At 45.3% G+C, this 15,000-nt stretch overlaps 1 protein-coding gene across 1 annotated transcript in view; it reads right to left on the reverse strand.

The window, feature by feature from the left end:
* Positions 1–8,828: 8,828 nt before the first annotated feature.
* LOC145418636 (uncharacterized) overlaps positions 8,829–15,000 on the reverse strand; it is a 10,286-nt gene continuing 4,114 nt past the window's right edge. The window contains exons 2-4 of the mRNA XM_080286999.1: positions 10,685–10,901; positions 9,921–10,136; positions 8,829–9,115 (exon numbers count right to left, since the gene is read on the reverse strand). Of these exons, the coding sequence (XP_080143125.1) occupies positions 8,861–9,115; positions 9,921–10,136; positions 10,685–10,901 (688 nt within the window). The 3' untranslated portion in view covers positions 8,829–8,860. The remainder of the gene's footprint in view (positions 9,116–9,920; positions 10,137–10,684; positions 10,902–15,000) is intronic.

Here is a 15,000-nt window from a genome sequence, read left to right on the forward strand (position 1 = left end):
GCCATATTGTCCGGAGAATTAAGTAATAAATTTCCGGAATGATTTTATTAAGTCGTATCTTGTTAACATAGGAGCCTTCTTAGCAACTGTTCCATAGCGATTAGTTTGTATATTAAACGTGCATATTTTCGTGTAACTCCTTTCATACGATGACTTTTTTCGTATAGAATATAATGCTAGTCACGAAGAAGTGCTGTGGAGAGGGAGCCTTCTAAGCAACTATTCCTTAGCGATTTATTTTGTATATTAAACGTGTACATTTTCGTGTAACCCCTTTCATACGATGACCTCTTTGTATTTCTTTCACAATAGATTAACCTTAGAATATAATGCTAGTCACGAAGAAGTGCTATGAAGAGGATGTAGGGCCGTTGTACTATCTTTCTGCCACTGCGATTAAGTAAACTGCCAAAGGACGAAACTCTGGGCCAAGTTGGAGTGAAAGGAGTGTAGTAACAAGGATAGAATTAGCACCTCCTCCTAAGCGATTTATTTTTTGCATATGAAAGAAGGATTTTTTTTTTTGTATGGTAATTGTATCTTTTGTATTTTGTATCAGTAAAGGTAGAATATTAGCTTACCTTTTACAGAGTGGAATTTCTATCCTAATTGGCTCAGGTAGAATACTTAACACCTCCTCCTAAGCGATTTATTTTTTGAATATTAATGATATTTTTTGCATGTTATTTGTATCATTAACTTACCTTTTAGCTGCGTGGAATTTCTGACCCTCCCCTTCTCCCTCTCTCACTGATCCACTCTCACTGCCTATAGTTTCCTCCACCGACCTCCCTTCTCTCCCCGCTTCTCTCCCCTCCCTCCCTCCCTCCCTCCCTCTTCCTCTCATCCCTCCCTCCTATCATTAGTCATCATTCCTCCCCTTCCTTATCCCTCAGTCATCTTTCCATCCATCCCTCTCCTCACCCCCTTCCTCCTTCCTCTCTCCTTCCCTCCCTTTCCTCACTCCCCTTCTCCCTCTATCCTTCCCTCCCTTTCCTCTCCCCCCTCCTCCCTCTTTCCTTCCCTCCCTTTCGTCACCTTCCTCCTCCCTCTTTCCTTCCCTCCCTTTCCTCACCCCCCTCCACCCTTTCCCCTTCCCTCCTTTTCTTCACCCCCTCCTCCCTCTTTCCTTCCCTGCCTTTCCTCACCCCCCTCCTCCCTCTGCCTCTTATCTTTCTCCCCTCTCCTGTCCTCCCCTCTCTCTCTTCCTCCTTTTATCTTTTATTCCTCCTCTTGTCTTTTATTTCTCCTCCCCTCTTCCTCATGCCTCTCCTCCCCTCTTCCTCATGCCTCTCCTCCCCTCTTCCTCATGCCTCTCCTCCCACACCCCCCTCCTCTTATCCACCTCCTTTCTCACCCCCTCCTCTCTTTTCTCTCTCTCTTCCTCACTCCTATCAATTTATTCTTAACCCAGGTGTTTCTGTAATTCTGTCACTCTTCTCAGCCTCACCTTTCTGTCTACCTGTCTCTGTCTGCTACTTCCACCAGCACATTACAGTATTATCGTCTTTGTCATCATCATCATCATCGTTATTATCACCATCATCACCACCACCATTTCATCATGATCATAATTACTTTCCTTCTCCTCCTCTTCTTCTTCTTCTTCTCCTTCCTCCTCCTCCTCCTCCTCCTCATCATCATCATCATCATCATCATTTCCCTCAAGTAAACGGATTTGGCTGTTTTCATTATACGGACAAAAACAAACACACACAAACACAAGACCCCCACAACGAAACCTCTCACTCCTTTCTTACCTTGAGCTATTTTTTACCTGTCTTGCGATAGCGTCTCTCTCTCCCTCCATCCCTCCCTCCCTCTCTCTCTCTCTCTCTCTCTCTCTCTCTCTCTCTCTCTCTCTCACATACCGTACAAAAGGAAATTAACCAGCCATTTCTAATAATAAACCGCTAAGGAAAAGGTGTTAGGGAGCCTTCTTACCCTACGAGAATAAGCGCCTTTGCATATTTAATTGTAACACATAGATTAAGACTAGAATATGATGCTAGTCACGAAGAAGTGCTATGGAGAGGATGTAGAGCCATAGTATAGCCTGTTGTCTGCCATTGAACTATGTGAAATAAGCTTGTAAAGAAAAATCTAGGCCAGGTTATGGTGAAAAGATTATAGGAAGGAAGGGAGAAGGTATGAGTTCATGAAGAAGAGGAAATGATGGATTCAAGAGGAAATGAAAAATAGTAGCAATGATAAACTGATATTGAAAGATGGAGGAAGATGTCTGTGAGAGATGGTAAGGCAGAAGGAAGAAGGAATATATAGGAAGTGAGGAAGGAAGACGGTATGGGTTCGTGGAAATATGGAGGAGAGGAAATGAGTGAGCCAAGAGGAAAGGAAGACTAGGAATAACAATGATAAACTGAGGAAGATAGTGGAGGAAGGTGTGAGAGATGGTAAGAAGGAAAGAAGATAGAATATATAGGAAGGAAGGACGGGAGAATATTCTGATTCGTGGAAATACGGAGCGGAAGTGATTGAGTCAAGAGGAAATGAAATATAGACAGAGTAATGATAAACAAAGAATGATGGTGGAGGTGTCTATGAGATGCTAAGAAGAAAGGAAGAAAGAATATATAGGAAGTGAGGAAGAAAGACGGCATGGGTTCGTGGAAATATGGAGAAGAGAAAGTGATTGAGGCAAGAGGAAATGAAGACTAGGAATAACATTAATAAACACATAGAAAGACGATGGAGGATGTCTGCGAGAGATGGTGAGATGAAGGGAAAAATGAATATATGGGGAGGAAGGATGGGAGAAAATTTTGGTTTGTGGAAATAAGAGGGAGAGGAAAAGATTCAATCGAGGGGAATTCTGAGATTGAAGAGTGACGACAAATACACACTGCTTTGGTGACTATCCCTTCAAGACGCAAGCAGACTTTATTGTACTGCCACCAGACGATTTCCTTAAGCTTACACGGGGCTTTCCATGCTCAGGGGGATTAAAAATAATCCCCAGTAATCCTTGGAGAACGTGAGAAATTTTAACTGTGTGTGTGTGTGTGTGTGTGTGTGTGTGTGTGTGTGTGTGTGTGTGTGTGTGTGTGTAACTAGCAGACTTTTTTTTTTAAATTAAGTAAAGGGTTTGTTTTCCCTTCGCAGCTAAAGCCACATCCACTGCCACAGCTACTCCCCTTTCCTTACCACAACCCCACCACTACCCATACCTACACCCACCCTCACCCCCATAGCAAGTTCATGAACCATTCTACCGCAGCCACCACCACAACAACCACTACCACCACCACAACCAGTGTCACAACTACCTACACCACCATCACCCACGTCCACTACCCCCATAACCACCACCACCACCACCACCACAACTACCACCATATCCATTGAAACAACTACTACAGCCACCCCAACAAAAACTATCACAACCTACTTTCACAACTACTACCACTATCACCACTACCACCACCTACCACTACAACTACCACCACTCACTTCCACAGCCACCATCACAACCACCATGACAATCACCACCCACTGCCACAACCACCACCACCCACCACCACAACTACCACCACCCACTACCACAACCACCACCACCCACTACCACAACCACCACCACCACAACTACCACCACCCACTACCACAACTACCACCACCCACTACCACAACTACCACCACCCACTACCACAACCACCACCACCACAACCACCACCACCCACTACCACAACTACCACCACCCACTACCACAAGCTGCCAGAATCTCGTAAATATTTGCACGTCAATTTACCAGCTTCATTTTTCGTGTTTTTTTTTTTTTTTTTTTTTTTTTCGTGCGTGGGGGGGGGGGTGTTGCCTAGGGAGGGGAACATTCTTTACCCCAAACAATTTTTCTTTTATATTTTGGGGGCTCTTCGTACTTCAGAATGCAGTACGTTTGATTATTGATGAGTTGCTGTTTCATTATCATCATCATCATCATCATCATCATCTTCCTCTACTTCTTCTTCTTCATCATCATCATCATCATCATCATCATCATCTTCTTCTTCTTCATCATCATAATCTGGTGTTGGCATGATACGCCTTCACGTGGTGGCACTGATCTAACCGAGCATTCTGCTTATTGGGTTACGCAAACGTTCCTCAGCTCCCTCCCTATCCCTCAAAAGGGTGATGGTGGACTGCAGGACAGGGGTGTTTGCAGTCTGAAGTCCAGTGGGTTTTCCATTCGGATGAACCTGTTGCTGTTGCTTCTGCTGCTAAGTCTTCGTGGCATTTTTAATTCATCTACACTATGCTTACATTTCTTTTATTCTATTTGTCTGTCTGTTGCCAAACGCCTCAATCCCGTAAGAGGTGGCCACAAACAATTCACCTCCATATCGCCCTGTCCCCTGCCATTTCGCTGCCCATCCCCCAACTTACATCCTCCTCTCTCATATACCTCTATCCCTCCATCTCATTCTCGGTCTCCCCTCCTTCCCCCCTCCACCTATTCACTTCACTTTAACTAGATGGAAAAGCGCCACTTCCATCTTGCATACAGAGCCACGGCAAGAGATTAACACTAGAAGATGATACTAGTCACGAAGAAGTGCCATGAGTTGGATGTTGAACCGTAGTATCGTTCTGTTTTGCCACTGAGCTGCGGGATGTTAGTTGCAAAAGATCGGAAATGATGGGGCTTAGTAACACCTCTTTCTTTGCGATTTGTTCTGTACATTACACCTCAATAACCTCTTACCTGTTATTAATGCATACTGTGTCGATACTAAAGCCACATAATAACATACAAGATAATGTTGATGTGCAGTAGGCGAAATAAATCACTAAGTCAAAGGCGTTACGAAACCTGCAGTGCGCTATATTTGCTCCATTTTAATAAGTAACAATATATAAAAATTCAATTTTGATATTAATGCACCTAAATAAATTATGCAGAAATAATAAAAAAACGCAGCGGGAAATTTAATCCAACATCGAGTGTCGAGATCATAAACTGTCATGGCGGTTTGTTTACCTTTCGATGTTGTTGCTGTGAGCTGGGGTGATAAATTTTCGTAGCCTACGCCGACCTGTGCTCAATTTTGCGTTCTGTAGTGCACCGGGAGAAGCTTTGATACCTCGTGTGTATTTCAGGTAAGGTGGAAATTGTGAGTTTGGCGAAGTAATATGAAAATAATGGTCAGTAAATATGTTGGGTTTAAAAGACCAGCAGTGAGTGGAGATAACATTGCCCCTATAACTCGTGAGGCTTTCTAAATCGGCTCATTGAAAGGGAAGCTTGAATTGGACAGGAATATCGTCTCCCCAGTTTTATTCTTGGTGACTTCAAAGGATTTTATGTGGCAGAAACACCATGCAGGTATGCCTAAACAGAATACCTTGGTCGCCCGCCGCAGTGATAAGTTAGTAGGTACCGCAGCAAAGTTTTTTCCTGTCCCCTTTTCATATTAACCTGGCCGAGATTTTCGTCCTTTTGCAGCCAATTTCATGTCAGCGGAGGGCAGTGGCAGTACTACGGCTCTATATCCTTTCCATAGCACTTCTTCGTGACTAGACTTTTCACCCTAACTTGGTCCTGATTTTCATTCTTTTGCGTCTTATTGCACGTTGCTGTGGTAGAAATAGGCCATACACAGCTGTACATCGTTTCCATAGCACTTCTTCGTGACTAGCATCGTATCTTAGTGTTGATTGTTTTTTACACCTCAGTATTAAGATGGAGAGATGGCAATTTTAGGGCAGGTTAAAGAGTGACGTCAGAGGTATAACTGTTGTTAATCGATTACTGTACGTTTCTGTGTATGTAGTTGTGTACGTAGCCTATGTATGTGTGTATGGTGCTGATGGTCGAACACACACACACACACACACACACACACACACACACACACACACACACACACACACACACACACACACACACACACACACACACACACCGAAAATATATAAAAGGTTATCAATAGAATCAGTAAACAACATCACATATACACACCATTATTTTAGATTCATTTTTAAGATTAGGTAAGCATCTCAAAGAACTTATTCAAGGAGATAGAAGGCTTATATTCAGTAAGGTTATTTTTGCCTTATATTGTGTGGTATTCTTTGCCTTATAAGAAACCTTGGGGGAGACAAAGGCTGGTTTTGTGAATAGAGAGTGTGTGTTGGTGTGGTGTGATGTGGTGGTGTGGTGTGTGTGTTGGTGTGGTGTGTGTGTTGGTGTGGTGTGTGTGTTGGTGTGGTGTGATGTGTTGGTGTGGTTTTATATGATGTTTTCGTGTGGTAGTGTGGTGTGGCTTTATGGTGTGGTAGTGTGTGGCATGATGTAGTGTGGTGTGTTGTGCGATGTGGTGTGGTAGTGTTGTGTGATTCGGTGATGTGTGATGATGGTGTGGTATGGTGTTGTAGTGTTTTATGGTGTTATAGTGTAGTGCTGCGTCGTAAGATACTATGGTGTGTGGTTATATGGTGTGGTAATGTGGTATATGATGTTTGGTTAAGCTGTAGATGGTGTAGGGAGGTTTGTTTGTGTAGGCTATGTGTTTATTTAACCAAGTGTTAGGAGGTAGTGGAGGAGGAGGAGGAGGAGGAGAAAGGGGGAGGAGAGGAGAAGGAGAAGGGGAATGGAGGAGGAGGAGAAAGGGGGAGAAGAAGAAGAAGGGGAAAGGAGAAGAGATATTTTAAGCCTTTCTTCACAGGTAAATTGTTCGTATTATTTTTTCTCGTATGGTGGGATGTGGAGGAGGAGGAGGAGGGGGGGGAAGAGGAGGAGGAGGAGGAGGAGGGGGAGGAGGAAGGGAAGAGGAGGAGGAGGAGGAGGGATATTTTGAGCAGCTGTGCAGGTAAATTGTTCCTGTCTTTGGGATGTGGTAGCGCATATTACTTTCAGAAATGGATCCATCCCACAGGTCTGTCTGTCTGTCTATAGCCGGACGCCTCAATCCAATAAAGGATGTCCACAAACAAAACGTCTCCATGTCGCCCTATCCCCTGCCTTTTTCGCTGCCTTCCCCCTACCTTACACCCCCCTCTCTCATATACCTCTCTACTCCATCCCTCCATTTTCTCTCACGATCCTGTGATCCCTGATTGTGTGTATTCTTGTCTAATTTATAAGAGCAACATTTGGGTTATGGTGATGATGATGGTGGTGATGAGGATGATGATGGTAGTTAATGAAGAGTTAATGATGGTAGTTCTTTTGTCTTGGTGTTTTTTCATATATTTTTTAATAGGGTTACGATTTTTTTTTTAAACAGACAGTGAATGGAGGAAGGAACAACAGTGATATAAAAAAAAGAATGATAATGCAGATAACCATATGTTAATGGAGATCACCAGACAATATTCCATTGTTGTTAGGTCTATAATCAAACAAAGCAGTGATGAACTCATATAGCCAAACAGTTTATTAGGTGGCTGGTTTACGGTAATAACAAATGTGATAGGAAAGAGGTAAGAGGACGTGTGTGGTACTGTGGTAGGTACGAAATAGGTATGAGTGGTTGTGTGCTAGGGGAGAGTTTGGTTGTGTGACATGGTGTGGTGGTAGGGTTGTGTGGTGTAATGTGGTAGGGTTGTATGGTGTAGTGTGGTGTGGTAGTTTGGTAGGTACTTAATAGGTAAGTGTGGTTGTGTGCTAGGGGAGAGTTTGGTGGTGTGACATGGTGTGGTGGTGTGGGGTTGTGTGGTATAGTGTGGTGTGGTAGTTTGGTAGGTACTTAATAGGTAAGTGTGGTTGTGTGCTAGGGGAGAGTTTGGTAGTGTGACATGGTGTGGTGTGTGGTGTAGTGTGGTAGTGTGGTGTGGTATTTTGTGATAGTGTGGTATATGGTGTGAGATTGTCCTGTGTGATGTGGTGTGTGTGATGTGTTTCATAGTGTGGTTACGTAGTGTGGTATGGTGTGAGAGTAGGGTATATGGTGTGGTGATGTAGTGTGGTGTGCCTGGTATTGTGGTAGGTCCATAATAGAAGGTGGTAGTGTGGTAGGTACATGATAGAAGTGGTAGTGTGGTAGGTACATGATAGTGGTAGTGTGGTGGGTACATGATAGAAGTGGTAGTGTGGTAGGTACATGATAGAAGTGGTAGTGTGGTAGGTACATGATAGGTGGTAGTGTATAGGTACATGATAGAAGTGGTAGTGTGGTGGTTACATGACAGAAGTGGTAGTGTGGTAGGTACATGATACAAGTGGTAGTGTATAGGTACATGATACAAGTGGTAGTGTGGTAGGTACATGATAGAAGTGGTTGTGTGGTAGGTACATGATAGGTGGTAGTGTATAGGTACATGATAGAAGTGGTAGTGTATAGGTACATGATAGAAGTGGTAGTGTGGTAGGTACAATATAAAATGCATGGATAGTGTGGTAGACAACTTACATGCCATGATATTGTGCTGTGTGCCTTGTAAAGATTTTGGTAATGTTCCTGGCAGAGTGAAAGTATGGTATATATTGTGTATCACGCCATTTTATCACCATACACCGTCTAGTCATCACACCATCTTGTCACCACACGCCGTCTTGTCACCACATCTCACCACAAAATAATCCCATCCCGTCACCATCATTACCCCAGCATCTCACACTAATTCGTCACCACACACTGCACATGATCATTTCCCACCATCACCACCCGGTCACCACACACCGTACATCTTTATTAATCTCCAGCCGTCTCAGCACCACAAACTCGTCACCACATACCACACACCTCTACCATCTCTCAGCATCTCATCACCACTGCGTCTTCTGTTCATTCCCTTCTTCACTCATCACCACCTACCCCATAACCACAAATTCATCACCTCACTTCACCACCATCTCTCAACATCCCATCAGGCTCATCCCATCATCTCCACAGAGCCATCACGCATGTCCAATCACACCACAAGCCACCCGACCCCCAGCATTTCCAGTTGACAGGCTTCCCTCGTCGCCTCCTTGCCCCAAATCATCCTCCCCTTCATGCACAACAACAGCTCTGCCAATGACGGATCTTGGGCCAACGAGACGAACGAGGGGATCAATGATGTTCACGTGTGCTGTGCCCGTCGCGTCTGCCTCGATGTTCCCCAGGTCCCCCACGTGACGGTCGATGTTCATTGGAGATCCGTGGGTTCTCTGTGGGTTAGGAGAGGTGTGAGTGGAGAGTTATAGACTGCTTAGATGATTTTATACCTTGTCTATCTGTCTAGCTGTCTGTCTCTTTATATGTCAATCTTTCTACCTGTCTATCTATCCATCTGTCTATTGTTCCGTCTGCCTCGATGTTGCAAAGGTCACCCACGTGGGTTCTTTGTGGGATGGGTGGAAGAGGTGTGAGTGGAGAATTATAGACTGCTTAAATGGTATAACTGGATTGCATTACTGCCAAAGAGATTATATACCTTGTCTATCTTTCTGTGTGTCTGTTTCAATCTTTATCTGTCTATCTTTCTGTCTGTCTTTATCTATCCATCACTGTCTATCCCTTTACATCCAGTGTATCTGTCTTTATTCCGTCTATCTAGATCTGTCTATCTTCTTTTATCTATCGTCAGATGCCCTGTTCCCGTAAAAGGTGACTACAGACGAATCCCCTCCATGTCACCCTGTTCTCCAACGTCAGGCTGTCCTCTCTCCAACACACACACACACACACACACACACACACACACACACACACACACACACACACACACACACACACACACCTCTTCCTTAACCGATGAGAATACGGGTCCATAACTGCACCAACACAGGCGATGAGGGCAAGATGTTATAGGCAAAATAAATCGCTTAGGAAAAGGTATTAGGGAGCTTTCTGAACCTGTAACCCACCCTGTAAGGATTGTAGTGGATAATTATAACACAGGCGAGGACAGTAAGGTGTTATAGGCAAAATTAATCGCTTAGGAAAAGGTATTAGGGAGCTTATTTAACATACTCTGTAGGGATTGTAGTGACCAGCGGCTGAGACACATCCGCCGACCAGGTTACCCAGCTCGTGTATGTGGAACCCGTGCTTGCCCGGGGTGAGGCCTGTGATGACGCCCTCGATTTTGGTGGGGCCCAGGGGCGGCTCCTCTTGCGTCAGGGTGAGCTTCCCTTCCGCGGTGCCCCCTCCAAGGACCACAGTGGCGTTACGGGCTGGGGGAGGATCCTGTAGGGAAGGGGTAGTGGCATTAGGAACGTCATTATTGTTATCGTTGTTACCATTCCTCCTCCTCATCATCATCATCATCATCATCATCGTTACCTCCGCCAGTGAAGGTGAAAGAGGTGGTTATGTTTCCACTTGTGTCTGCCTGTCTTACTGTCTGTACACAAGATTTCTCAAAAAGTTGTTGTCGGATTTCAATAGAATTTGGTGGATAGGTGGGCAGTGGGTCAAGGAAGAGTTGCTTAGAGTTTGAGTTGGATTCGGATCCGGATGCAGGGATAAATCACAAAATTCACTGACGTCGGTGGAGGCATGCCCATCCTCAGATTCTGTAACAGGGCAGACTGAGACCGTAGAATTATTGGTTTACTATGTGAGTCAAGTATTATGTCTGGCAGGAAAGGGGAATTATAGCAGTATGTCTTAAAGTTTATTGGCGTTAGCGGAGATATGTGCTTTCTAGTCGCTACCACTACTACTGCTACTACTACTACTACGACTACCAGATCTTTTTCTACCCTCAATAAGACTCTTTCTCTCTTCCTTACAGAAGTGGCTGGGTAGAGGATGAGCTGAATGATGTTAGAGTCGCCATCAGCTGCTCTGGTACTATCCACTGCTGTAGACCCAGCTGCTGAGTTGATGTAGAGGAGGGAGGGGTACAAGTGCTGATTTAAGTACACCACACGCCCACTCCTTGATGTACCCTGACCCGCCACGCCCACACAGCACGCCCACACGCCCACACACGCCAGCAACAGCAATCTGAAGGTGAGGTGAATTTATGCTGGGTTAGGTTAGACTAGATTGAGGTACACAAAATTCCCACCCCTTGATGCACCTTACCCACACACGCCCACACAGCACGCCCACACGCCCACACACGCCAGCAGTAGCACTCTGAAGGTGAGGGAAAGTGAGTGGGGTTATAGATGTGGGTGAAGATGATTATAATAGTGACGATGATAGTGGTGGTGATGATGACGATGATGGAGTTATAGTTGTGGGTGATGATGATGATGATAATGACGATGATGGTGGTGGTGATGACGGTGATGGAGTTATAGTTGTGGGAGATGATGATGATAATGACGATGATGGTCGTGATGATGATGACGGTGGTGGTGATGGTGATTTTTGATGATGATAATGCTGATGATGATGAGCATTTTGAAGATAATGATAATGATGATAATGACGATGATAATGATAATATTTTTTACCCATCCCAATAAATAGCAGTATATCTTTTGACTTGGCGAATATTTTCATGCCTCTGACTCTGGACACAAAAGAGGAAGCCTGTTTTCAAGGTCGAATCTCACACGTACGCGTTAACAGATTACGTCACACGCACATTCACTCCCACATCACGTTCTGTGCACCAATGCCCACCGCCTGTATTGTCGGGGAGGCGTTAATTCAAGGTTAGGGCGTTATTCATGGGTATTGGAGAGAGAGAGAGAGAGAGAGAGAGAGAGAGAATTATCTAGCCTCAGCCGGGAAATACCTACAAGTCTTGGTGTATTATTTTAAAGGCTTAGAGCAGGGTGACTGTGACTGTGTGTGTGTGTGTGTGTGTGTGTGTGTGTGTGTGTGTGTGTGTGTGTGTGTGTGTGTGTGTGAGTTTTAGGCCTTCTGCGGTGTGTGTATGAATGTTTGCGTTGTTTGTGTATATCTATGTAAATATCCTGTGTGTGTGTGTGTGTGTGTGTGTGTGTGTGTGTGTGTGAGTGTAATGATTACGTTCTTACGGAAAGATCTCATAGGGAAGAAATGACAGTGTTTGAGGGAGGACAGGTGTGAGTGGTGAGGGTCAGAGGTCAGTGTTGTTTGTTTCCCCCCCCCCTCTCTCTCTCTCTCTCTCTCTCTCTCTCTCTCTCTCTCTCTCTCTCTCACACACACACACACACACACACACACACACACACACACACACACACACACACACACACACACACACACACACACACACTAAAAATATACGCTTTGTGATTTAACAGTGTACACACATCCGCTCAAATACGTTCACCGCAAACTTCATATATGCTTTCATAGATACGCACACAGGCTGAATATACGTACACACGGTCAGATTCGTACACATGATTGCAGTAAATACACACACGGTCAGATTCGTGCACATGCTAACAATATATGCACACGAACAAATACGTGCACATAATGACAATGCGCACATGGTTTAATTTGCGTAAAGGATGACACTGCACGTACACACACACACACACACACACACACACACACACACACACACACACACACACACACACACACACACACATCGACAGTGCAAATACACACCATTATATCCTCACGGACATCCTGTAATACACACACATCCTCAGTTAAACACGCACACTCAGATGTATATATATACACACACACACACACACACACACACACACACACACACACACACACACACACACACACACACACATCGACAGTGCAAATACACACCATTACATCCTCACGGACATCCTGTAATACACACACATCCTCAGTTAAACACGCACACTCAGATGTGTATACACACACACACACACACACACACACACACACACACACACACACACACACACACAGCCCTTGAGAATGGCAGGAACGTAGGTAAGTGGGTAGGTCTGTAGGTGGGTTGGCATGTAGGTAGGTAGGTAGGTAAGTAGGTGGGTAGACAGGTGGATTGGTAAATAAATAATGTAGGTAAGTAACAAAACGAGAGAGAGAGAGAGAGAGAGAGAGAGAGAGGGAGAGAGAGAGAGAGAGAGAGAAGACACCTTTACATAACTGACCTTCCTACCATCCTTAGTTTGACCCTTTACTCACCTGCTTCTCTACCTGTCTGCAGTACTTCATTTCTACCTACCAACCTATCTACCTACCTCCCTCCCTCCCTACCTACCTACCTATCTCACTACCCACCTGCCTACCTATCTGGACTATTTCTACCTGAGTGTCTTCTTATCTATCCTCCCTCCAGCACTCCTTTCCCATCAGCGTTCCTACCTACCTGCCTTTCTACCTACTTACCCACCAGCTTCCCTACCTCCTTACCCTACATTCCTGTTTACCTGTTTACCTACCTACCTGTCTACCTGCCTACCTACCTGCTTAATTAAATACCTGCCTTTTCTTACCTACCTGCCTGGATGTCTATGGACTTTTTACCTGTGTTTCCTTCTTATTTTTATTTAGTCTTCGTTTCCTTATTCCTCCTCCTCATCTCTCTCTCTCTCTCTCTCTCTCTCTCTCTCTCACACACACACACACACACACACACACACACTCATAATTGACATGCGAAATACCTCCATCCTAACCTCGAGCTGCCTCTTCTCCCCTCCCCACCATCCCCTCCTACAAGGTCACTCTTTTTCTCACCTCCCTCACCCTCATTTTCTTCACATTCACATATTCTCTCACCCTCACTCCCCTCTCACCCTGAACATCTCCCTCATCCTCACTCTCGTCTTCGTCATTGTCACACACCCTTTCACATATTCCTACTCACCCTCCTCCTCCTCCTCCTCACTTCCCTTGTCACACACACACACACACACACACACACACACACACACACACACACACACACACACACACACACACACACACACACACCCTAGTCTTCCCCATATGCATCCCTACTCTTATCTATCCACTTGTATTTATCTGCCCCCCCCCCTCTCTCTCTCTCTCCACCCATACCCAAAACCACATTCTCACCCTAATCTCCCTCTCCCTTATCACATTCTCCCTTCACCCTCATCCCCACCCCCTTCATATTCACCCTTCCTTCCCCCCCCACCATTATCCTTCCCTTCCCCTCCGCCACCTCCTCATTATCCCCCTCCCCCACATCCTCACTACCACCCTTCCCCTCACCCTCCTCATCCTCACTATCGCCGTCACCCTCATCCCTCTCACCCTTACTATCCCCTCATCCTCATCCTTAGTATCACCCTCATCCTCATCCTCCTTATCCTGTCACCCTCATCCTCACACTTTTCGTCTCTGTTTCCTTCTCTCTCTCTCTCTCTCTCTCTCTCTCTCTCTCACACACACACACACACACACACACACACACACACACACACACACACACACACAACCCTTCACTCCTGTACCCGTGCCTGAAGCATTGGGTGAGGGAGGGTCACTTCTCCAGGATAAGAGGCATGTGCAAGACAGAGAGAGAGAGAGAGAGAGAGAGAGAGAACACTAACAGAACAATTTATCGAACACAGAAGAATAGACCGAATGATATTACTGAAACCTACCCCGTCCATCCATAACTGGTGTGGTGGTTATATGAATGTGGTGGGAAGGAAGTAGAGATGCGCAGGTGCTAGATAGATAAATAGATAGACAGTAGAACAAGTGACAGAACAGATAGATAGATAAATAGACAGACAGGTAGATAAAGTTGAACGAATGACAGAACAGAATCATACTTCTCGCAGCCATTAGTGGAAAATAAGAGAAGAGAGAGTTGCGCAGTACAGCCCGACCTTCAACTGTCCCGGCTCTAGGCATGCTACATTTGTCTCTCCCGCCCTCCCTGCCTACCCCTGTGCCTGCCTGCCTACCTGCCTGCTTGCCTCTCCCCCTGTTTACCTGCCTGCCCTCCTGCCGACCTTCGTACTCCTGACTTTCCTATTTTCCTCCTTGCCTCTGCCTATCACCTTACTTCTTACCTGCCTGCCACCTACTGTCTCTTCTTACACCCCTGCCTTCCCCTACCCCTGCCTACCTGCCTACCGACCGGACTTCCTCATCCCTGACTCCTCTCTTTCTTGCTGCCCTCGTTAACTACCTAACCCCTTGCCTGCCATAATTTTTGTCA

This window comes from Coenobita brevimanus, chromosome 115 (genome assembly GCF_032717465.1).
Source record: "Coenobita brevimanus isolate Jiangsu-jjx chromosome 115, ASM3271746v2, whole genome shotgun sequence".
NCBI lineage: Eukaryota > Metazoa > Arthropoda > Malacostraca > Decapoda > Coenobitidae > Coenobita > Coenobita brevimanus.